General features: G+C 39.8%; 4 protein-coding genes and 1 pseudogene across 11 annotated transcripts; 4 read left to right on the top strand and 1 right to left on the bottom strand.

Moving 5' to 3' along the window:
• Positions 1 to 4,222: 4,222 nt before the first annotated feature.
• On the top strand, positions 4,223 to 8,344 carry LOC137726345 (putative galacturonosyltransferase 6). Its single transcript, XM_068465261.2, has 9 exons — positions 4,223 to 4,767; positions 4,866 to 4,900; positions 5,170 to 5,208; positions 5,312 to 5,465; positions 5,564 to 5,637; positions 5,925 to 6,232; positions 6,475 to 6,832; positions 7,072 to 7,590; positions 7,771 to 8,344. Exons 1-9 carry the CDS (start codon positions 4,656 to 4,658, stop codon positions 8,044 to 8,046), a joined length of 1,875 nt encoding a protein of 624 aa, XP_068321362.2. The 5' UTR covers positions 4,223 to 4,655; the 3' UTR covers positions 8,047 to 8,344.
• Positions 8,345 to 8,749: 405 nt separating this feature from the next.
• LOC137726895 (photosystem II reaction center W protein, chloroplastic) lies at positions 8,750 to 9,692 on the top strand. The gene is made up of 2 exons (XM_068465846.2): positions 8,750 to 8,953; positions 9,234 to 9,692. The coding sequence occupies exons 1-2, from the start codon at positions 8,857 to 8,859 to the stop codon at positions 9,533 to 9,535; spliced, it is 399 nt and encodes a 132-aa protein (XP_068321947.2). The 5' UTR covers positions 8,750 to 8,856; the 3' UTR covers positions 9,536 to 9,692.
• An 896-nt stretch (positions 9,693 to 10,588) lies between these two features.
• LOC137726241 (1-aminocyclopropane-1-carboxylate oxidase homolog 1) lies at positions 10,589 to 13,996 on the top strand. Of its 7 annotated transcripts, none has more exons than XM_068465135.2 (5): positions 10,589 to 10,865; positions 12,157 to 12,236; positions 12,331 to 12,861; positions 12,954 to 13,275; positions 13,624 to 13,996. In XM_068465135.2, the coding sequence occupies exons 3-5, from the start codon at positions 12,353 to 12,355 to the stop codon at positions 13,876 to 13,878; spliced, it is 1,086 nt and encodes a 361-aa protein (XP_068321236.2). In that variant the 5' UTR covers positions 10,589 to 10,865; positions 12,157 to 12,236; positions 12,331 to 12,352; the 3' UTR covers positions 13,879 to 13,996. The 7 variants fall into 7 exon arrangements, with proteins under 7 accessions (XP_068321236.2, XP_088550354.1, XP_088550355.1 ...); XM_088694229.1 differs by having other exon boundaries at positions 10,608 to 10,865; positions 12,344 to 12,861; XM_088694226.1 differs by having other exon boundaries at positions 10,618 to 10,865; positions 11,152 to 12,236.
• An 830-nt stretch (positions 13,997 to 14,826) lies between these two features.
• On the top strand, positions 14,827 to 18,546 carry LOC137725539 (glutathione reductase, chloroplastic). Of its 2 annotated transcripts, none has more exons than XM_068464265.2 (11): positions 14,827 to 15,323; positions 15,490 to 15,715; positions 15,853 to 16,131; positions 16,231 to 16,407; positions 16,622 to 16,675; positions 16,815 to 16,963; positions 17,078 to 17,141; positions 17,217 to 17,387; positions 17,483 to 17,620; positions 17,875 to 17,959; positions 18,242 to 18,546. In XM_068464265.2, the coding sequence occupies exons 1-10, from the start codon at positions 14,941 to 14,943 to the stop codon at positions 17,914 to 17,916; spliced, it is 1,683 nt and encodes a 560-aa protein (XP_068320366.2). In that variant the 5' UTR covers positions 14,827 to 14,940; the 3' UTR covers positions 17,917 to 17,959; positions 18,242 to 18,546. The 2 variants fall into 2 exon arrangements, with proteins under 2 accessions (XP_068320366.2, XP_088550350.1); XM_088694224.1 differs by having other exon boundaries at positions 14,903 to 15,323; positions 18,292 to 18,546.
• Positions 18,547 to 19,270: 724 nt separating this feature from the next.
• On the bottom strand, positions 19,271 to 20,106 carry LOC137724731 (U3 small nucleolar RNA-associated protein 18 homolog pseudogene; annotated as a pseudogene).
• Positions 20,107 to 24,349: the final 4,243 nt, after the last annotated feature.

Here is a 24,349-nt window from a genome sequence, read left to right as displayed (position 1 = left end):
GAGAGAACATGGAAAGGAGGATGAGTTTTTCTTTTTCTTTTTATTTTTTAAATTAGAGATTTGTTAGAATTATATATATATATTATGCTTTAAAAAACTATAAAATTAAGTTTGTACAAAATTACTTTATCGTCCATAATTTTATTTTATGATAGAACATAAAAATGTCTTTTCACTTTGGTTAACAAAGAGAAGTTTTATTAATATGTAATTTAGATGTACACATCATCAATATATATATATATATATATATATATATATATATATATTGATAACATGTTAATACGTTTTGTTCACTATAATAGTATCGAAACATTCCATAAATTAATTATAAATATCCTGTATGTATACTACACTACATACTATATGTCACGTTCCCAAATTCTATTTCACGTTCATGTATATTTATATGTTTTTATTACATACATGTATTAAATTATTAGTCACATGGATCCAATTTCTTGCCGACCTTTCATACACTAATTACTATCATGTACGAAAGTGGGTGACACGAGATCTTCAAGCATTTCAAATTAAATTTAAAATGATTAGATGTGTTACATGAACCATGTGACACTCTTCTCCTTTACCTGAAAAAAGTACCTCACTTCCAGGCTTAAAGTCAAAAAACTTGAGCAAAAGCCATGAGGTCCCTCACCCATTTCATTTCAGGCTACAAATTTCGGTCCTTTTTTGGTCGTGTCGGTGCTTGTCAGTGTTGATGAGTCATGGAGGATCAATTCTTAATCACGAGTTCAGTTTATCTCTCTCATCACGTAATTACACTTCTAAAATAAAAGTTTTTTAGAGTAGATAAACTTCTTAACTTATATATTACTAGACCCGAGTTGCTAAGTTTATTTATACAAGCGATATTGGAAGGAGGGAAATACGTCTAACCAATTTAACTACAAGCTTACAACATCCCTTGCAAAAGAGCTCGTTCAATGAAAGATTCGAACACGGGTCATCCAACTTAACAAAACTCCCTTACACCAATTAGGATGGAATCTGTTTGGTAAATGACTCTAATCTGCATAAAAATAAATTCAAACTTGAGTGCAAGAAGACAACACTCTATCTTTACCATCTTACTTGACTCAAATATACATCGAAACTAAGATATGTTTTGACCAATAAAATTGAAATGGGTCAATGGTTTATCAATTAAATCTCCACCATTAAGCACGGATCAGTGTCTTTATTATTGCTTTAGTCTTAAGGAACATTTAAATGTTAGCTTTTGACGTGAAATTGTTTAGACTATTGGGACCTTGGAATTCACTCAATCCAATTTCAAGATTGTAAAAAACTGTGGAAATTAGGGTTAAAAACCTTTCTTTTTAATAAACGATAGTATTTACACTAAGGAGATATGAAGTGGGTTAGACCTTATAATAGGTTTGCCATAATAATGTGGTTCAACTTCGACTTTAGCAAAAATCGAATCTAAGACCTCTCACTTACAAGTAAATAGAAATAGCACTAGATCGTAGTATTAAATTTAGGATTAAAAACTTGAAAAGCTAGGTTGGAGTTGGATCACCTACAACAACAGTTAGGACTTAGGACGACAAAGACAAACTAGTCCACACGATGATTGATGAATACGTTTTCATCATTTCAGCTTGTTAACCTTTTTTAGCTCATTTAATGCAAATCCATGAGTTTCGGGCAAAACTTGATCTCAACTCCAAATGATAACCATTGTTAAATGCATGTTTAAATGCTTAACGTGGACTCTTAAACATAGTACTAGTTTCGTGTTTATCGTTGTAAACACGAAAAGTTCCTGAAACAAGAAACAAGAATACGTGTACAAAATATATTTTTGTGTTTAATGATTTTGGGGTTACAATCTCTTTGTAATTTGATCATCTGATTCTATCTTCGTAGGGTGTAGGTTTGTGGATGAGCTGTTGATCCAAAGGGCCGTCGGGGCTTGATCTAGGGATGAACAGTTTATGAACGGATCTTCGAGGGCTTTTGGGCTTGATCTTGAAGACTGGGTGTATGAATTTCTTCAAGGGCTTTTGGGCTTGATCTTGAAGGTTGATGGATGAGCGGATCTTCAAGGGCTTTTGGGCTTAATATTGAAGAAACGATTGGATGTGTGGATTTGTTGAGGTTGTTGATCCAAAGGGCCGTTGGGGCTTGATCTTAGGATGAACGGATGATGAACACTTTCTTCAAGGGGCCGTCGGGGCTTGATCTTGAGTTGGTGGAAGTTCTTCAAGGGCCGTTGGGGCTTGACCTTTGAAGGAGGATTTGACGAAGAACAAAGAGTGTTTTCTTGATCCTTCGGGATTTGCTTGAGGGGCCGTCGGGGCTTGATCTTGAGTTGGTGGAAGTTCTTCAAGGGCCGTTGGGGCTTGACCTTTGAAGGAGGATTTGACGAAGAACAAAGAGTGTTTTCTTGATCCTTCGGGATTTGCTTGAGGGGCCGTCGGGGCTTGATCTTGAGTTGGTGGAAGTTCTTCAAGGGCCGTTGGGGCTTGACCTTTGAAGGAGGATTTGACGAAGAACAAATAGTGTTTTCTTGATCCTTCGGGATTTGCTTGAGAGCTTTAGAGTTTCAAGGCTTCAAGGTTTTGGTGTGATGTAAATTTCTTTCTTTTTTTTTCTCCCCTTCCTTCCTTCTTTCTTCCTCCAAAATGAATGTCTTGGCTTCCTATTTATAGAATTCCAAAACTTGATTTTTGGATTTAAATAATCAGATGAAATAAATCATTTCTGCCAGGTATTGACACGTGTCATATTTGATGACTTTTCCAATTTATTTCGATTTTTCGTTGAGTCACACGCTACATGTAAAATTTATGTGACACGTGAGCGTTGAAATTTTAATTATTGGTCAACATTCATTTCACCGAAATTTCGATGTCTACAATCGTCTTTTATTAGATTTTCATGAATTTGACATACTTGTGAATAAATTCGACATGTAAATTTCATTACGCTATCGTAATTTTATTATGAGTAATAAGAAATTATAGATACAATTCAAATGAACAAGTCGTGAGAGTAGTTATTAATTCGAATTTCCTTTCCAACCATGATAAAACAAATTTGTTGAGACATAATTAACTAACTAGAAATTATTTTTGTGCACTAATTTTATTTCTTTTTATGCACTTTGTATAGTTTTGTTTCTTCATTCTCTTTTGTGTTAGTCAATTTTTTTTTTCTTAAAAGGGAATAATTGGTGGCAAGACACAATTATTCACTTCTTTCTGATCCAGAGAGGCTTTAAGAAATTTCTCCTTACTCGTGACCATAGCTAAGCAAACTTACCATCTTTGAGCATCGAACTCAGAATCTCCCATATTTTTTGTTTATTGGAGGGCTGCAGTCTGCTGGGTTACCATTAGGACACTTGTTATGGTTGTATTATTCAATTTAAAGACCATAAAAAATGGGTTAAATGAAACAAAATACATTGTGAGTTCAATTTCTCCCTCCTTGCCACAATTTAGATAAATTTGTATAAATTATTCTATCATTTTTAAACAAAAAAACGAAAGAAAATAGTTTTCCAAAACTCCCAGTTTTGGAAATATCGTTGAAACTATCAATTGGAAGAAAAAAAAACATAATCATGACAGTCATTTACGAAATTAATTAATCCTTTCCATTTTCGGTTACAAGAATTAAAGAGTAACATAATTAAGGAGGAAAGAGAGTCCTAGTGGGAATTTTTTTTTAGGGATTTTAAGGATTTCGTGATCTTAATCATTCATAGTATATCGTGCGGTCAGTTTTCATTAGATATTATTTATATTTAATTTTAAATTTTAAAATGATTTATGATCGCACGATATATGATGAATAGTCATGATCACAAAATTCTTAAAAAAATGATCCGAGGATGATCTTTTTCCATTAACAAGGAGAAAACACATAAACAAATTCTTCCACAAACAAATGATTAACCTGAAAATTACGCTTAATCAATTTTATAATGATTGCCAGCCGCACTCTTGTTATCACCTACAACAGAATTTAACGTGCCACCATCCCACTCTTACACGTTTCCACACTCTCAGTCAGACCAAATAGTCATACTAATCGACGATCAGTAGCCGTCGTCCGCATTATCCACCGTGGACCCCACCCCACCGTCACCGTCACCTTCGTCATCCTACCTACATTCCTATTTCCCAACTCTCCAATCCCGCGTAACAACAATCAACAATAACAAGCCCCCATTCAGAAAATAAAAGGGATAAAAATTTTGATAAAAAAAAAAAGAAAAAAATAATAATATCCGATTTTCCTTTTTTGGTTTTCAAAACAGAATCCAAAAAACAAATATATTCCAAAAAGAGAAAACCAAAAAAAATCCACCTCTCTCACAGAACAAGAACATGGCCGAACAAGCTATTTCGTAAACACGCACACTCTCTCTCCTCTCGCGCGCTCTCTCTCTCTCTCTCTCTCTCTCTAGAATCGCAAAGTATCAAGGGGACTGATTCAGAAACCCTAGATTTTTACCGATATCTTCCTTTTCTCGCTTCTTCCTGCTATTTTTTTTTTTTAATTCCGGTTCGTTTTCTTGTAATCGAAGCATTGGATTTAATTTTTTTCGGTTGTGATTTGAGAAAAATCTGTGAAATGTGCTGTTGGAGGAGTGAGAAAAACCCTAACCGCCATTGATGAAGCTTTTTCGTCGATGCCAGAGGATCCTCATCCTCGTTCTGCTATGCGTCTCTGTTTTCGCGCCCGTCGTCTTCGTCTCCCAGAGGCTCAAAAATCTCACGCCTAATTGTAAATATGAAATTCTGATGCAGTGGTGCATTTGTAAATATTTGTATGACTTTGTTCGATTGTGTAGACTGACTGATTCGCGAACTGTGGCTTTGCAGGGAGGAACGAATCCATAGAGGATTTATCGAATATTGTATGAATCCTTCATCCCAAATCTCGGTTTTTTGTTTTGTAATTTTATTGTGTGGTGTTTGGCTGCTGAGAAAGTGATAGAAAATGAACTTTTGAATATTTAGGGTCTGTGTTGTTTGATGCCGGAAGGTTTAGTCAAATTATGAAAAAATTGTTTCTTTATGGATGTTTAAGATTAAAGATTGGAAATTTATACGTTTTTTAAGCTACAATTTTTTATTTTTGTTAACCAATTGGAGATTGAAGGTGGGTTTTGTTTTGTTGGCGCAGAAATACAGGACTGACAGTGTGAAACTTAGCGTCGAGCAGGTAGTGAAGGATGAATTGATTGCGATATGGATTCAATGTGAATTTATCAGTTGTTTGTTTTACAATCTGTTGTTTTGATTTTTGATACGCTTTTGTGATTTAGGAATCGAATGAAGGCTTGAAAGAGCCGAGAAAAGTTTTATATGAAGATACAGATTTGCTTTCTGCAGTTAATTATACTCTTAAAAAGGATCATGTTGATAAGGAATCCGGAAATGTTGGGGACGCTACTGATATGTTGGAAAGAACTACAAATGGTTAGTGTATTTTGACTGGTGTTTGTATTCTTTTTGTTTATATACTGCTTTCTCAATCTCACATTGTTTACTGTGTGTCTGCGTAATGCAAATATCAGGAACCAAATATGAGAGCAACGAAGGAGATAAGAAACTTCAGCAGAGACAAGTATCATCCATGTCTAGGGGAAAGGTATGCTTTGTGCCGCAATTATATGACGAGCAGATTTGATAGAAAAAATGAGAAGAAAAGAGAAAAATTTAGTCTTTTATAATCCAGTAGAAGTTGTTTGTTACAAGTTTAGGAGTATGCAGTTTTAAGGGTCAAGTTTGTGCATTTTAGGTTTTAAGAAACCCCAAAGTTTGAGACTTTAATATAATTGTTAAATCGCCGCAATTTCAGAATTTTATGTGACAAATCATTGTAGCAAGGTGTACCTTCTGCAGTCTGTATTTTGATTTATATGGTTTTGGTTACAGAAGCAATTGAACAAACAAGATCAGAATGTACACTCTCAGTCGCGGAAAGTAATAGATGAGAGAATAAGACGGAAGAAAGATACAAGACCTAATCGTGCAGTTCAACACGATCAGAATGCACATTCAAAATTACAGAAAGTTACAAAGAAGATAAATGAGATGAAGGATCAAGTGATTAGAGCTAAAGCATACTTGAGTTCTGCACCACCAAGCAGTAAGTCAAGTTTAGTGAAGGAGTTGAAACTGCAAATCAAAGAGGTGGAACGAGCAATTGGTGGAGCCACCCAGGATTCGGATCTATCAAGGAGGTATAACTATTCATCTCTTTTATTTTCCCCTTTTCCATTTCTTTCCAAGTATGTTCAACCCCACAGAAGGGAAAGAAAAACAAAAAATGTTGAAACAAAAATGAATCTGAAATTTGAATTCACCGTTCTGACAGTAAAGTAGTATGTAATAGTTATGTCAGTAAACATTTTAGGCTGGGGAACACCATTTTGACCTCTCACTTAGTCACAAAGCATATTCTCTAAAACAAATTAAATTGCAGTGCCTTACAGAGAATGAGAAAGATGGAGTCTTCACTATCTAAAGCCAGGCGTACATACCCAGACTGCTCTTCCATGTCCAAAAAGCTTCGTGCTATGACTCAGAATGCTGAAGAGCAAATTCAGTCGCAGAAGAAGCAAGTCTCTTTTCTTTTCAGCCTCGCTTCAAGCACAACCCCAAAAGGCCTTCATTGTCTTTCTATGCAGCTAACTGCTGAATACTTTGCTCTGGCTCCCAAGGACAGGCAGTTTCCTAACCAGCAAAAGTTGCATGATCCAAAGCTCCATCATTATGCTGTTTTCTCCGACAATGTTCTGGCATGTACAGTGGTTGTGAACTCCACTGTTTCCGCTGCCTTGGTAATTTGAATCAGTCTTTTCAGTATTCTGTTATAAGTTTGTCATTTAATTTCCGGACCCCATGATTTTTCTTTTGGCTAAAGTGGAGAATCAAAAGATTCCTAGCCAAAAACCATGATAGTTAACCCCGGCCCTAATTTTCACATTCTCCTTTAATGTTACGAAGAAAACAGACACTATATCAGTATAGCATGGAAGCTTGTTGACTTGTTCTTTCCTATTGGCATAATGATGTGCAGAAACCAGAGAAGATTGTTTTCCATGTTGTGACTGATGCACTCAATTTTCCAGCAATCTCAATGTGGTTCTTATTAAATCCTCCTGGAAAAGCCACAATCCAAGTCCAGAGCATTGATGGTTTTGAATGGTTGTCTACCAAGTACAATACAAGATTAAGGCAAAACTCCAGTGACCCTAGATATTCTTCCGAGCTCAACCACCTCCGTTTCTATCTGCCAGATATCTTCCCGGCATTGAACAAGATTGTGCTCCTTGACCATGATGTGGTGGTGCAAAAGGATCTAAGTAGGCTATGGAGTGTTGATATGAAAGGAAAAGTAAATGGAGCAGTCGAGACTTGTCGGGAGAGTGAAACTTCCTTCCTTCGGATGGATACATTCATCAACTTCTCAGATCCATTTGTGGCAAAGAGGTTTGATGCCAATGCATGCACATGGGCATTTGGGATGAATTTGTTTGACCTTCAAGAATGGAGGAGAAAAGATCTGACTACACTCTACGACAAATACTTGAAATCGGTACAATATGAACTTCTACTTTACAATTTTTAAAGTATTTTCTTTTTCGGGTTTTAACATTTGGGAATGTGATGGTCTGGTCTGGTTCGCGGCACAGTACATACATCTCCACTTGTGGATATTTGAATGTTGTTATGAAATCACAATCTAATGCTCGTTTTGCTTCGTTTTTGGTTGCAGGGTTATAAGAGGCCGTTGTGGGTGGCTGGGAGTTTGCCCTTAGGTTGGATCACCTTCTATAACCAGACGGTAGCTTTGGACAGGCGGTGGCACATCCTTGGGCTGGGTTATAACTCAGGTGTGGTTCGTGCTGACATTGATCGAGCGGCAGTAATACACTATGATGGAATCATGAAGCCATGGTTGGACATAGCGATTGCGAGGTACAAGGATTATTGGACAAAATATGTCAACTATGACGACTCTTATCTGCAACGGTGCAACATTCATGCATAGGGTAGTTGAAAAGCACATGCACCAGATTATTAGTTGCTTCTTGCTCGTGGACCTGCACTGCCTCACACAATTCTTTCTTTAACGACGCTTCGATGCAAAGTTCCGATCAATTTTTTCACAAAATTTTCCGGCCATAATCTTCTAGGAGCCGAGTAAAAAAGTATAGAAATAATTGGAATTAATAAGATCCCTGGGGGATTTTGTATTGCTGGTCCGTATTTTGTGTACATAACTTGTTTTGACCTGTTAGCTACACCGTTTCAAAACATCTTTCAATATAGACACATTCATTTTGTTATTTGCTATTATATTAGTTATAAACCCATTATCTGAACCTATTGATTGTTCCGAGCGAAATTAATCCTGAAAACCAAGTAAACTAGGTGAGTAACTTACATGATACAATTAAGTCGTAACTTTTTCTTTTCGTATCGATAATTCAATATCAGGTGTATATTTTTCTCTACATCTTATTACATCATTAGGAAATGAAGTTATAACATTGTATCAGTATCATAAAAGTTCTCTATGATTTTACTATTTTTCCTAAAGAAAGGGCCATTTGGACTTTTGAGGGATTATGTGACACGTGGAGAAAAATGGTTGGGTGGTTGCCGATAGGGGATATCTAATGAGGGGCTGCCAAATGCCAATCTATCCATCCTTTGTGATGCACGGGGCAGACTTTGGGCCAATCATATTAATCTGTGAATTGCTCACGGCCCCTATGAAACTGCAACTTGTGTCATAGACTCAGTTCCACTGCAGATTTCCCATAAGCTTGTTAGAGTTCTCCAAAACTAAGGACAAATGGCAACCATTACTGCTAGCTCTGCAGCCTCGACGGTCACTAGGGCAAGCCTTGTGCACAAGCCATCCGTTGGGGCTCCATCCTCAACTGTTTTGGGTAACACTTGCTTTCTTTGCTTCTTGATTACGAGAGAAACTTATTTACACCTTGGATATGTGTCTTTAGCGGTATCTCAACTCTAGTGTACTGTTGTACGTTTAAATTTTCTCCTACAACAACGCATGAACGGTTTAATTGTCGTTTTAAGAAAGTCATTCTCTTTAATTGTAAGTAGTATGATATATCGTCACGGCTGATATTTCCTTCTTATGAGACTTATGACATTTGATTTTACATTTCTTTTCTTCTTCTAATTGGTTTCTGAATATGATTTCAGCTTTGCCGTCACTTGCAAGAAAGGGAAGAGTGAGCTGCTCCATGGAAGGAAAAAAGGAGAGCAACTCAAACATAGCCAAGGGTGCATCTTTGGCGGCCGCAGCTATGGCGGCGACCATGTCAAGTCCCGCCATGGCTTTGGTGGACGATAGGTTGAGCACCGAGGGAACAGGGCTTCCCTTCGGATTGAGCAACAACCTTCTTGGTTGGATCCTCTTTGGTGTGTTTGGTCTCATTTGGATCTTCTACTTTATCTATACTTCCTCCCTCGAAGAGGACGAAGAGTCAGGATTGTCCCTCTAAGCCAAACACCAGTGTTCCTCAAATGATGGAGGAATGTAAAAATTTCTAGTTCATGTCTTGTAGTAAAAGCTTCCCATTTCTGAATCAAACTCGTGTACTTGTGTTATCCACTGTATTCTCAGTCTCAGTTTTTAAATATCAATGCCTGATTACTTGATGTTTTATTATGATAAACTGAGAGAATTGTTATTCGTACTCCAAAAATCTCATTCACACTTCAAACTTTCTATATTTAGAAAGAAAAATACACTTGTGAAGAGTGTAGAATGAGATTTTTGGAGTGCCAATTACACTTCCTTAAACTGAAATCAAGTTTTCTACTTGTTTTCTTTTATATTTTAATTTGGAGAATAAGATTTATTTGATGACTTATTTGAAAGTGTTTTTAAAAAAACTAAAAATAATTTCAAATAACCATTTATAAGTTAAGAGCATCTCTAAGAGATATGTCAAATGTAATATGTCAAAACTTTATTTGATGACTGATGTGGCCAATTGAATTGTCATGTCCAGTCCCAAATTCAGTCTTATTTTATTCCCTAACGAACGAAAATGCCCCTTCCGGGCTAAGTGGAAATTATACATGAAATTCCTACGTGGACATTTGAGTCATTGTCACTCTCTGTCCCTTTTCTCTTTTTTTTAGGTGGTATGTGTTTTTACGAACACATGAGTGCGAACGAGATGTAAATCGGACGATTCAAGCACATTTCCTAATGAGAGGTAAAATGGTGGTGGGTTGCAGACTGTAATGTGGATGACTTATTTGTTGAGTTCGTTAAACAAGTAGGCAAGTAAACCGGTCTTCGTTAGTATTTCATAATTAAGATTTGTGCCTAAGTAATTATTAATTAGGCTTGACCCGAATATGTATACACACGCATACTCCCATAGTACTCGTCGTAGATGCAGATGAAACGAAAAGCAGAACCATGGAACTACAAAGTTGGAGGGCATTTTAGCAATCTCACTATTTAGTTTTGTTGGGTTTATGTCCTGTGGGACCCACCCACGTGGGGGTCCTGCTTCCGCCGGTGCACTCGTACCCTCCCCACACTCCAAAATACCAGTCACTCCATCTCACTTTTCTCCCGAACACCTCAAAACTCTTTCCCCCTCTCCCAACTCTCTCGTCTTCCCCGTTGCACACCCCAAAAATACAGACGGCGGAGCCACCGATCTCCAGCGATGGAACCTCCTAAACCACCATCACGATACCCCTCTCCTCCCAGCAAAACCACATACGGCCCCTGTTTCCTGAGAAATTGAAACTGCGAGCTCCGTCGCGACTCTAATTTTCCCGGCGAGAATATCTCCATTTACGGCGAAGGTAAGACTTCAAACTAACCTAAACTGCTTCCTTATGGTTTTCTGAGTTCGATTCCTCTGAGCTTCATTTCCGTATATGGATTGCTGAAAATGGTTATGTCATATTAAATTGCAGAAGACTCCGTTTGGTATAAAATGCTCTTACTTTATCTTTTATTGCAATTTACTTATACTCTAACTTGTGTGATAAGGGTTTCAACCCTGCTCACATGCGTACTTTATATTTAAATTATTTCGCACTTTTCACATTACCATCACTTTATGCCTTCATCACCTTTCATTTGTAGGCCAGCATAGCTCGATTCGGTTGTTTGGATATTTTTAGTCGGGGTGTGTCAAAAAAGACCCTTAGAAAGCAACCACACCATATATGGCATCTCCATTAGAGAACACCTGAATTTCTTTTAGTCCCATTGAACATATTTGATCTAAGTGCTTTTAAGGAAGCATTTGCATTTAAAATTATTTTTGTGCTTTTAATATAAGTTCTTTTAAATATATGAGATTTTGAAAGAAGCATTTTCAAACGAGCTTGCATTCTTTCAAACCTTACAAGTTCTTACAAGTTACAACTAAAAAGGAATTGGGTGTGAAGAATATTATATGCATTTTTATGTGATTAAGCACCATTTTCATCATGTAATATTCAAGTCTTAAGCACCATGACCACTTCCACTTCCACTTCCATTCATTCCCAAACCCTCCTATGACTGTCATTTTTTGCAACAACTATGGTTGTCCTCTGCTTGAACAAACATCAAGATTTCTCTTTATGAGGATCTTAGGAATCAATTCATCTCAACCGTTCATCGTGTATTGTGCAGTTAGCTATCGTTAAGAAATTAAAAATGCACGCATGGTTTGGGGAGGGATTTCTTAAACATGTTGCATGCTCAATTAGAAAAATTCATCTAAATTGCAGTGGGCCAATCTGTAGTGTACACATTCTCTGACTTGTACTCATTTGTCCCCCAATTATTACAAGATGCTAAAACAAAACATCCATGAGCCCCAATTATTTTATCAAAGAGAAATGCTAAAAGTTGAGACTCTTCATGGACTCTCTGCCACTTCATGTTTATCGGTACAATGTTTTATAATATTGGCATAGGAATTGACGTTAAACTGTGAGGTAGCAGAGAGTCTATAGAGAGCTCACTCTAAGAGAGTTCATGAGTCCCACTTCAAAAGAGTTCCCTTACCATTTGAAGATGCCAAATAAATTAATACATATTCCAATTGTATTGCAAATGTAATGACGGTTTGGAGTCTTAAAGTCCCTTCCCTCTCAGTTAGAATTACAGTACTGAAGTCATCGGCTCATCGGTATCAAAGCAACATTCTGATATTCTTCAAATATTTCAATCAAAAGGTACTACTTTGAATCAATTATTCTCATCAAATTGTTCTTCATATTCTCTGCTTCTTTTAATCACATCTGCAGAGCGTCTAACATACTTCCGCAGCGTCATTCCCCAGCTTGCGAAGATGGCAAACGGGCTGTCGAGTTATGACATAACCAAGGATATGAAGGATTTTGAGGAAACAAAAGCTGGAGTAAAAGGACTTGTGGACACAGGGCTGACAAAACTCCCCAGGATGTTCATCCAGCCAGCAGATAGACTTTCAGATTTGGCAATAAAAAATACAGAGTTACGAGTTCCTGTCATAGACTTTGAGGCCTTTGATCAAGATTTCCGACGTCCGCAGATTGTGAAGGAGGTTCGTGAAGCATGCGAAACGTGGGGGTTCTTTCAAATGGTTAACCATGGAGTTCCGGAGAAGGCGATGGATAAGGCGTTAGAAGGGTCTCGACGATTTCATGAGCAGCCGAAGGAGGATAGGATGGACTGGTATTCTCGTGACTATAATAAAAAAGTGGCATACTACAGCAGTGTAAAACCGTTGGCAACGAAAGCAGCAGTTTGGAGAGACTCGGTAGGGTTTGATTTCGCGGACGGTCCATTGGAACCTGAGAACATTCCATCGGTTTGCAGGTACATACTCCTCAAGCTGCTTGTACATATATATTAATAGTCTAATCACATAACTTAGCGGATAATCTGACGAGAGATTGGTTGATTCGCAGAGATGCGGTGCAGGAGTACACCAAACACATGAAGAACCTGGGAAACGTGCTATCCGGTTTGCTTTCGGAGGCCTTGGGGCTTAGCGCTGACTACCTGGAACGCAGAGAGTTCCTGAAGGTTCAAAGTCTGGTGCTCCATTACTCCCCGAGCTGTCCAGAACCCAAGCTGACCCTCAACACATCCAGGCATACAGATCCTTCCTCTTTTACCGTAGTCTTGCAAGACAAAACTGGCGGCCTGCAAGTCCTCCACGAAGGTCATTGGGTTGATGTTCCTCCAACTAAAGGAACTCTCGTGGCCAATGTCGGTGATCTTCTGCAAGTAAGTTCATCATCCTATTTTGTCAAAAATAGATCTGTAGTGGCATAGATCTCTCCGTCTCTTTCGTCACCAGTCTGACATGACAAGATAGATAAAAAGAGCACGTCAAATTATGTGAAGAGAGAGACAGAGAAACACATTATTCTTCATCATCCTAATAATTCCTTGAGAAGAAACTTTTCTGTCTCGATTTCATACATCTCCTCTGTGTCTCTCTTATGTTCTTATTACCATCCTGACACAACGAGAGAGACATAACATGAATGTCAAAATCATGTGATGAGTGAGACACAAAACTACAAAGATCATCTTGCATGAGAACTCATTCATCTTCAATGTTGTGCGCAGTTTATCTCCAACGGCAAGTTCAAAAGCGTAGTGCACAGGGTACTGGCAGGAACAGTGGGGCCTAGAGTATCAGCTGTATGTTTTTTCTATCCAACCGAGAGAATCAAACCCATCGGACCAATCAAGGAGATTCTTTCTGGAGACCAGCCTATTTACAGGGAAGTAAGCGTTCGTTCGTATCTTGCTTACTACAGAGCAAATGGATTCGAGGGTAATTCAGTCGTTCCAGATTTCGAATTAGCCCCTACGGTTTAGATTCGATTCACTTTAATCCCTATGGTTTGTAAACCACCTAAGGAAATGTGTATGTTTTGCAACCTTGGATAATTCCTTCCCAGCACATCAGACATGGTAACAAGAGAAGCTTTAAACATTTACCATTGCAGTACTGCGAAAATGTGGCACCCGAACTCTCTTCGAGCCATGAACTGGACGCTTACATGGTAATGGGCTATCTGCGGCAGCATTGTTATCGACCTACAAACAAATACAACAAAAATGCAAGATCAGAAGCTTTCCAGATCACAATGTTACGCGAATTTACAACTATCTGGCTCTGAATAGCCCCAATCAACAATTCTTGACAACCAGATGCATGCACATTCTCTAAATTGGGGCACACTTCAGCGATTAAAATTTTAAAGAATAATATGAGAAACGCTAAAGAGTCTCTTTTAAATGAATCCTCAAAGGTGGTGGTGTAGGGACTCTCATTTTGAGAATTTGTAATGACTAATTGCATATTAGCCCCAATATTATATTGGTTTAGGTTTAGTTGCATACAATTTTATGACTGATATAGATTTGATCCTCACGACTTCTCAAAATAAGAACCTTAAGAGAACAAGACTGTAATCTCATATGTGAAAGGATACGCCATTGCAGCCCCACATCACAGCATCTCCACCATGTCCAGAATCTCTACATCAACCTCCCCTCCTTTTGAGGAAGACTCCACAAAGTTGAAAGCAAAAACTTCATTTTGCACGTACATTTGATATTTTGTAGTGGTATGATGCGTTTTGAAATTATTCGTAGATTTTTACGAATTCAATGTTAATATTTTGTAATTTCATATGATTGTTTTATTTGATTATTTATTCAAGTAATATATATTGTTTTTAATGAATGCAAACGATTCGGCTCACGTAATACGTTTATTTGAACATGTTAAATTTGGGTTTGAATTTTTAAGCTCAGATAACACGCGACGTCGACGAGTGCAAATTTGACACGAAAATAACGTGAACACAACTGCCCCTATTTAAGCAGCAAAGTCACCAAAGTTCCAAAGCTTGAGGCGCTTACGTTTTCATCATGGCCACCTCTCTCTCCACCCCAAAGCTCACCACCACCATCTCCTCCTCCCCGGCACTCCACAACCTCCTCTTTTCCAAAAAATTCCCTTCCTTTCTCTCTCTTCCTAAAACCCTAACCTCTCTCTCCCACCTCCGCCGCACCTCTACCTCTCACCCCCACCACCACCTCAACTCCCGCCGCCACTTCTCCATTCGCGCCGCCGATTCCGGAAACGGCGCCGACTCCACTCGCCACTACGACTTTGACCTCTTCACTATTGGTGCCGGCAGTGGCGGCGTCCGCGCCTCCCGCTTTGCCGCCAATTTTGGAGCTAAAGTCGCCGTCTGCGAGCTCCCCTTCTCCACCATCTCTTCCGATAACACCGGCGGCGTCGGCGGCACGTAAGTCTTTAACTTTTGGAGCCCAATTGGGTGTTTGGGAATTGAATTATTCAGCTTTTTCAACAATTTTGGATTCTGGGTTCTGTGAAATGTTATTGCTTTTATTATTATTATTATTATTATTATTATTATTTTATGCTGAGTATTTTGTTTTTGGTTAATGAAGGTGTGTTCTTCGTGGATGTGTACCGAAAAAACTACTAGTTTACGCTTCGAAATTTGCTCATGAGTTTGAAGAGAGTAATGGGTTTGGATGGAGATATGAGACTGAGCCAAAGCATGATTGGAGCACATTGATAGCCAACAAGAATGCTGAGCTACAGCGGCTCACCGGGATTTACAAAAACGTTCTCAAAAATGCAAATGTCACTTTGATCGAAGGCCGCGGAAAGGTGTGGCAGGGGAAAAACTCTTTCTCTGTAAAGTATGCAACGCTGTAGATATAGGAGAAATTTTTCATTGTGACCGGAACACGAGATATACTTGGAATGTTGTTCTTAATGTTTTGTTTTTGTCACCAATGACACAGATAGTGGACCCACACACGGTTGATGTAGACGGGAAGCTATATTCTGCGAGACATATACTAGTTTCGGTTGGGGGGCGACCCTTCATTCCTGAAATTCCCGGAAGTGAATATGCAATAGATTCTGATGCTGCCCTTGATTTGCCTACCAAGCCTGAGAAAATAGCAATAGTTGGTGGTGGTTATATCGCGGTGGAGTTTGCTGGCATCTTCAATGGTTTGACGAGTGATGTTCATGTATTTATAAGGCAGAAGAAAGTCTTAAGGGGTTTTGATGAAGAGGTTAGGAACCATGCATATTGCCAGTATTGGTTTGGTTACACATTTTCGTGATTGAAGTCTCTTTCTGAAGGTGTAATATGTGTTTTTGTAACCATGCAGGTTAGAGATTTTGTTCAAGAGCAGATGGCTCTGCGAGGAATCGAGTTCCACGCAGAGGAGTGCCCTAAGGCTATTGTAAAGGCAGCTGATGGTTCATTGTCCCTGAAGACCAACAAAGGAACAATTGAAGGGTTCTCACACATTATGTTTGCGACAGGACGTAGGCCTAATACAAAGGTTTGAACTTGGAAATATCGATTTTATAGTTAAAGATTATCACCATCAAGGCATAGGTGTAAGTAACAATCCACCAAATGAATGACAGTTGTCTAGAAATATTTGATTGGGACTTCATGCCTGGTTGTGGCACTCTGCAAATATAATACTGACAGTTCAATGATTAAGATGTATTGTTTATGGGTTAGTAATGCGAACTTGTGCTGCAATGCAGAATTTGGGATTGGAAGCCATAGGTGTAAAACTGTCCAAGAATGGAGCAATAGAGGTAATGTTCCTTGATATGTTTAAGCTTTGCTTTGTTTTCTGCTTTCTTTGTTAGATGCTTTCCTGGTAAAAGTGACCAAAAACTGGGCAAGAGATATAGAGTTATATTCTGAAGGTTTTTGAGTTGGTTTGCTTCTCAGGTTGATGAATTCTCCCGTACAGAAGTTCCTTCAATTTGGGCTATTGGAGATGTTACAGATAGAGTAAATCTGACTCCCGTTGCTTTGATGGAGGGAGGGGCGATAGCAAAAACACTCTTTCTGAATGAACCAACAAAACCTGATTACAGGTATCCTAGCTACCTGATATTATAACTTTGGAGGTATTCCATAAAATCTATGCAAGTAGACTAGCGAATGTGTGAATTGTGTATATTCTAATGATATTTTTTCGCTTTGAGTAGAGCTGTTCCTTCTGCTGTGTTTTCACAGCCACCAATTGGTCAAGTTGGTCTTTCCGAAGAACAGGTGAGGAAATTATCTTTGTATATCTGCAATTGTGCGAAATTGGCTTCTTGTCTTAAATTGTAGTTGCTTTTGCAGGCTGTAGAACAGTATGGTGATGTTGATATCTACACATCAAACTTCAGGCCCTTAAAAGCTACAGTCTCAGGGTTGCCAGATCGAACCTTCATGAAACTCATAGTCTGTGCAAAGTCAAACAAAGTTCTGGGGTTACACATGTGTGGAGAAGATTCACCAGAAATTGTGCAGGTAAATGCATTTCACTTTTATTTGTTTTTTTCTCTTTTCCAAATCAGGATTTTAGTTTCTGGAGCTCAGGTGGCAGTACATGTGTTAAATTACAGGGATTTGCAGTTGCTGTGAGAGCTGGCTTGACGAAGGCAGACTTAGATTCCACAATTGGAATTCACCCGACAGCCGCAGAAGAGTTTGTGACAATGAGGACTCCCACTCGGAAGATACGAAAAGACCTTCCATCTCAGGTCTGTAGTGGACATATGGGGAATTGCCTTAATTTTCATTTTATTGTAGTTCTGGTCCTGTAACTTTCATGATGTATAACAAGATTTGTAACTTCCCTGACATCTTTTACTGCTCAAGAAGTGCTGAAACTTTTCAATCTTTATTACTCTGAGCTTGTATAGGGGTTGAAGTCAACCTTCTACATCTTTGCTACTTATAAACTCAGCGGTCTGTGTATTACTTATCATTGTTTTTTTTACTGAACCTCTTCCAGGAGACGACAGACTCCGATGTTAAAGCTACCACAGGTGTTTGATCAGGGTTGACCAATCTGCTGTACGAGATAACTGATTCCAAAGGTGAGAGTTATCAGTAAGATATTGTTATGGATTTAGCGGCTTGTTCAGTTGTGGGCAATTTTATATAACCGGGTTCATTGGTTTAATTCTAAAGAATGATGCAAAACTCGGTAATTTACTTGACTTCTCTCAAAAGGAGTCGGTAACACTGGTTTCTTTTTCATTTTTGTTAAAAGCGTATTCAGTTGCAGAGTTAATGGTGATCTAGGTCATGATAATCAGAAAGAATAGGTACTTTAATATGCTTTGTATGACTGGTTTGTGTATTAAACTACTGCGCAGGTTTATGTTGTGGCTCCAGAAATTTGTACATGACAATCCTCTTGGAACAGTTGCTGGAAATTGGAGCATCTAACATGACAGCAGTTGAGTTTCCGGAGAGCATAGATGGTGCATGTTTCCTCTCGGGGCCAGCGACGAACTTGAGCACAAGTACTTCATCAGGAGTTTTTCTTTCTGTAAATTGGTAGCGGGTTTTCGCTTCAGTACTGCAATGAATCGAACTGTGGTATGAACTGTGATCTGGCTCCGCTCCAACATATTTTTTACTTCGAATCGATAAATAAATGCGTATTTATTTCTTTTCATTATTCCTTTTCTTTGAACCTTTCTGTAGAATACATACACACTATTGATAACTAAATGCATACTTTTGACTTCGATATCTCAATATCGTGACATAGGTGTGCACACCGCCCTCTGCTTTTGTCCATTGATTTTATGTACTTTACTCGGTCTAACGGTAAAAAATAAGCATGGGGTGTGCATGTGTCCATTGGTTTTATGTACTTTACTTGGTCTTAACGGTAAAAAATAAGCCATGGTGTGTGCATGTGGAGAAAAATGGCGTGAAATCATGTCCCAAATAACTAAGATGAACATAAAGAAATGATCCAAAATTTTCAAATCTAAAATTTCTAGACTAATTGCCACCCACGACTCCATTGATACAACAGATGATACAATTACAATCAGATCAGATAGTTGTCGAACGGGCAAGCGAATCTTCTGAAACGAAGGAATCAAGATCATGTTGACCATAAACTGATCTTCTTACCATTCCTTGTATGCGTGATAGTAGTGATGCAACTTGTACAACACCACTTTTCCAGCAGCATTTCCCACAGCCATGAAACCTCCAACGGGACTCAAATCCAAACAGCGGGGATAATGTATGGACCTTCTTAGCGGAGGCCAGTTGGAGAAAACAGTAAATGATGGAACATGTATCTGAGCATCGCCGTTGAACTTGAGAATGTCTACTTTCGTTGTAAGATTCTCGATGGGTTTTCTCTTGCCCCCTAAAAGCTCCTCTCCATTGTAACTGTTGACAATCCCGCTGTCTGAACCACCACCAGCAAACAATGTTCTGGTTGGAGATGTACCATTTATGCAACCTTCATCAACAGCCTTATGGATGCAAGCCCAGGTTCTCAGATCCCGTTTCTACGAAGGTGCACTGAGATTATCGGACCATTCGAAGGTTCCTCTGCATTTGCATTTACAAGTGCTGAATATTCAAGAAGTCCAGACAACAACTTTGCGCTGCTCTTCACAACAAGATCCTCATTCGTTCCAAGGAGATCATCATCAGAATAACTACCATCCCACAACTCTCGATCAAGTTGAGCCCATTCTGTGCCTGGGTTCAGCTCAGCATGTTGAGCTCTCAATCTTGACATATAAACTGAACCCGAAATCAAACTCTCCTCCTCCTCCTTCCTCAGCTTCCTTAACTTTAGCAATATTTGTTTGACCTTCTCTTCCTCATCCACCAGGACAGGTTTCCCTTCCTGAGTCTCCTCATCCGATAACTCTCCATCCTCTCCATCAATCGAAAGCATGCCATTGGCAGAATGGTTCACATAGAACAAATCCACTACAACTCAACTTCTTCCTCATCCTCCTTCCCAAACTCAAGTGGGGAACTAATGGCTCCAAACAATGAGTCCTCCAGCTGCTCCTTTCTTTTTGCTCCACCGCCACTTTCTCATCATCTTCCTTACGCGCTAATAATGTCTCTTTATCGAAGCAAGTGCTCGTTTTGGATTAAGCACGTAGAAGATGAATCAAAACAGCGAACTGGAAATGATGTTTGACTAGGTTAAATCGCCCAGTCACAAACATGCAGATAAACATGTAGACATCGAAATTTCAGTAAAACAAATGTTCACCAACGCATTAAAGTTTTGACATGTCAGGGCATACATGGCATACGCCACGTGTCGTACAAATTGTACACATGGCATGTGACTCAACAAAATAGGAAGAAATACCCTTGGATGATTAAACAAGTTTTTTCTTCTCAATTTGGGCAATGACAAGGTAAGCACATTTCAATCCATTGAGGATCAAAACAAGTTTTTCTTCTCATGTTGGGCAATGACAAGGCAAGCACACTTCAATCCATTACGGATCAAAGCAAGTTTTTCTCATTTGGGCAATGACAAAGCATACACATTTCAAGTTTAAAATGGTGTTAAGTGGGAAATTAGGCCATAAGTTAGACCACTTCAAGTTTAAAATGGTATTAAGTGGGAAATTAGGCCATAAGTTACACCACTTCAATTTCAATATTGCATTAAGTGGGAAAATTAGGCAATGGTGCTTGGAAAGGAAAAAAATATTTTGTGGTGGTGATTCATTCTCAAAGCCTATAAATAGGCTTCTCCATCAAGGTATCAAGGATCAAGGAATTCACAAATACATTTCTCTACTCCAAAATTAGAAGAGAATTCCCCAAATCCTTAAAGCTTTGAAACTCCAAAGCTTCCAACCATCCAAATTCCCAAGAATTCCGAAGGATCAAGAAAGCTCTCTTCGTTCTTCGTTAAATCCTCTTTCAAGATCAAGCCCCGACGGCCCTTGAAGAAAGTGTTCATCCGTTCATCCTAAGCATAAGCCCCCAACGGCCCTTTGGATCAACAACCTCAACAAATCCACACATCCAACCGTTCTTCAAGATCAAGCCCAAAAGCCCTTGAAGAAATCCACACAACCATTATTTAAGATCAAGCCCCGACGGCCCTTGAAGAAAGTGTTCATCGTTCATCCTAAGATCAAGCCCCAACGGCCCCTTGGATCAACAGCACAAACAAATTCACACATCCAATCGTTCTTCAAGACTAAGCCCAAAATCCCTTGAAGATCTGCTCATCCATCAACCTTCAAGATCAAGCCCAAAAGCCCTTGAAGAAATCCATACACCCATTCTTCAAGATCAAGCCCAACGCCCCTTGAAGATCCGTTCATCAACTGTTCATCCTTAGATCAAGCCCCGACGGCCCTTTGGATCAACAACTCATCCACAAACCTACACCCTACGAAGATAGAATCAGAGGACCAAATTTGAGAGAGATCGTAACCCCAAAATCATAAACACAAAAATATTATTTTGTACACGTTATTCTGGTTTCTTGTTTCAAGGAATCTTTCGTGTTCACAAATTTGGCACGCCCAGTGGGACATCTCTACCTCTCATCTCTATCCTCAAATCATCGAAAAACGCAAATGGCATCAAGAAAGGATCAAGCTGTTCCTGCAATCAAAGCAAAGAACAAGAACATCATCGCCGCAAGTGGTGATATTTCGGGCACCATAACCCGAAGTAAGGCAAGAGCTCTTTTTGCCGCGGCTTCCGCCCCTGCATTAACTCTGTCAAAGGAACAAGAGCACCTGAGGCACGAGCCTGTGATCACCCTAGCCTCGCTAAGGGCATCAAGATGGGAAAGCCTGAGGAAATACTCAGAGTCCCTACTCTCCGACGCTGATTCGAGCGGCAGTACAACCATGCAAGTCATGACCACTGGAGTAACTTCAATCGAGGAGCAGCTAGCTCAGATGAATGAAGCAATCGCAAAGCTCACACGGACTGCAGAGGAGAAAAACTTGCAAACCGCCGGACTCATCAACCGTCTGGAGGCACAACATGGCCTCAAAATGAAACCAAGCTCTCTTCCAACTAAGAAGACCGAAGAAGGCTTTAACCTAAATGCCTACGAACTCATGTCAAAGGCTAGGCATGACTTTGCTTCCTCTTCAAATCTTGGAAAGAAGGTTTCAAACACCGTCAATGACAAAGATCGTGACCTCACCGAGACTCAAAAGAAGTTGAAGGAGCATGATTACGGAGTTGACAACAACAAAGCTAGACTTGGCTTCACACCAAATACACCCGTGAAGATTTCAAGCAAAGTGAAGAAAGCTAGCGCTCAACACATCAGTGTGAGCATTGAACAAGACCAAAAAGAGCCTAAACCCACCCCTCGGACGTCGGTCTTCGATAGGATGAGCCATTCAAGCTCTAGAATTTCAGTGCTTAATCACATTGGTAGTCAAGGCCGAACCTCTGTCTTCAAGAGGCTTAACGCGCCAACATCCCAAAGCTCTGTTTTTGAAAGGTTGTTAAAGCCTAAGAAACAAAGCAACACAGCTATCTCTCCTCTGCGACGATCAGCTTCGGAAAGATTTGAAGATAATGAGAAGCCTTTTGGAAAGAGGAAGACAACACCAAAGGAAGAAAAGTTCGATGGGTTAGCAGAAAAAGGCGACGTTCGAAGCTTGATTCCTTCAAGGATGAAGCGCCAAGCAATCCTAGAGGTCGACACAAAAGGACCACTGAAAGTAAGGAGGCGCATCATCGTCCACACTGGCAAATCTTCATGCCAACAAACCCAAGAGGACGGCACTGAAGATGAAATCCCTAAGAAAGATGTCACTTCTGGCTCTTTCGACTCAAAGTCTTCACCTCGACTGTTGGGGGCATGCTCCAAGTCAAGTGAAATTGAAGGATGGACTCATGTCACTCCGAAGAAATTGCACGAGAAACATATGTCTTCTCCACAAGTGCACCAATCAGAAAGGAGGGAAAGCAGCTTTCGCCAACCTCCAAAGCAATGTGAAAATGTTGAAGATAAGAAAATTTCAACACAAAGATCGTTCATGCGCGATCTCTTCTTCATCGAAGACTTATTCAATTTCTCGATCAAGGCTCCTTGCTATGAAGATTGTGAGGAATGCCTTTCGAAGATCGCTTCGAAGAAATTGGACAAGCAGCAACCATCTTGTCCACAAGCTCCTTGTCTGCACGAGTTGAAACTGCAAACGACACCACAAGCTCCTCGTTCGCACGAGCCTAAAAGGTGACAACAAACGCTCATTGCCTGCACGAGCTGAAACTGCAAACGGCACCAAACGCTCCTTGCCTGCACGAGCTGAAACTACAAACGGCACCAAAACGTTCCTTGCCTGCACGAGCTGAAACTGCAAACGGCACCAAAACGCTTCTTGCTTGCACGAGCTGAAACTGCAAACGGCACCAAATGCTCCTTGCCTGCACGAGCTGAAACTGCAAACAGCACCAAACACTACTTGCCTAACGATGAGGTGTTCTACATCGACATCTTCCCAACATAGACGATGTTCTTCGACGGATCCGCACGAGCAGACGGAGCGGGGGCAGGAGTAGTATTCATGTCGCCACAAAGGCAAATACTACCTTACTCCTTCCAACTGAATGAGCTATGCTCCAACAATGTTGCTGAGTACCAAGCATTGATCATCGGGCTCCAAATGGCGATCAACATGGAAATCACAGCTCTTGAGGTATATGGCGATTCCAAGCTCATAATCAATCAACTCTTAACTGAATATGAGGTGAGGAAAGATGATCTCGTCCCATACTTCCGGCTAGCGACCCAACTGCTACAAAAGTTCGAAGCTGTGACACTAGAACATGTGCCAAGAAAGGAAAATCAAATGGCAGACGCTCTCGCCAATCTAGCCTCGAGTATGACACTAGGAAAAGATGAAGTTGCAGACGTGCCAGTTTGCCAAAGATGGGTGATTCCGCTCGTTAATGAAATGTCACTAGATGATACAAATGTCATCTCAGTACTTCCAGTCGATGCTGAAGAGTGGAGACAGCCGCTGATCGACTACTTAGAGCACGGAAAGCTTCCAGATGATCTCAGACACCGTTCCGAAATACGTCGACGAGCACCTCGCTTCCTTTACTACAAAGGAACACTCTATCGACGCTCTCTTGAAGGAGTGCTCCTGAGATGCCTAGGTGAGGAAGAAGTTAATCTAGCCATGGAAGAAGCACATTCAGGTGTGTGTGGGGCACATCAGTCTGGACCAAAGCTACATTTCCGGCTTAAAAGAATGGGTTACTACTGGCCGAGCATGGTGAAGGACTGCCTGGAACACGCCAAAAGGTGCCAAGCCTGCCAATTCCACGCCAACTTCATACATCAACCGCCTGAACCATTACACCCTACAGTTGCTTCATGGCCGTTCGACGCATGGGGATTGGACGTTGTAGGACCAATTACGCCAAAGTCATATGCAGGGGAAGCTTACATCCTAGCTGCAACAGATTACTTCTCC

This window comes from Pyrus communis, chromosome 5, assembly GCF_041283825.1.
Source record: "Pyrus communis isolate YQ-2024b chromosome 5, ASM4128382v1, whole genome shotgun sequence".
Taxonomy (NCBI): Eukaryota; Viridiplantae; Streptophyta; class Magnoliopsida; order Rosales; family Rosaceae; genus Pyrus; species Pyrus communis.
Note: the sequence above shows the minus strand (reverse complement) of the source record. Positions and strands in the feature narration are given on the sequence as shown.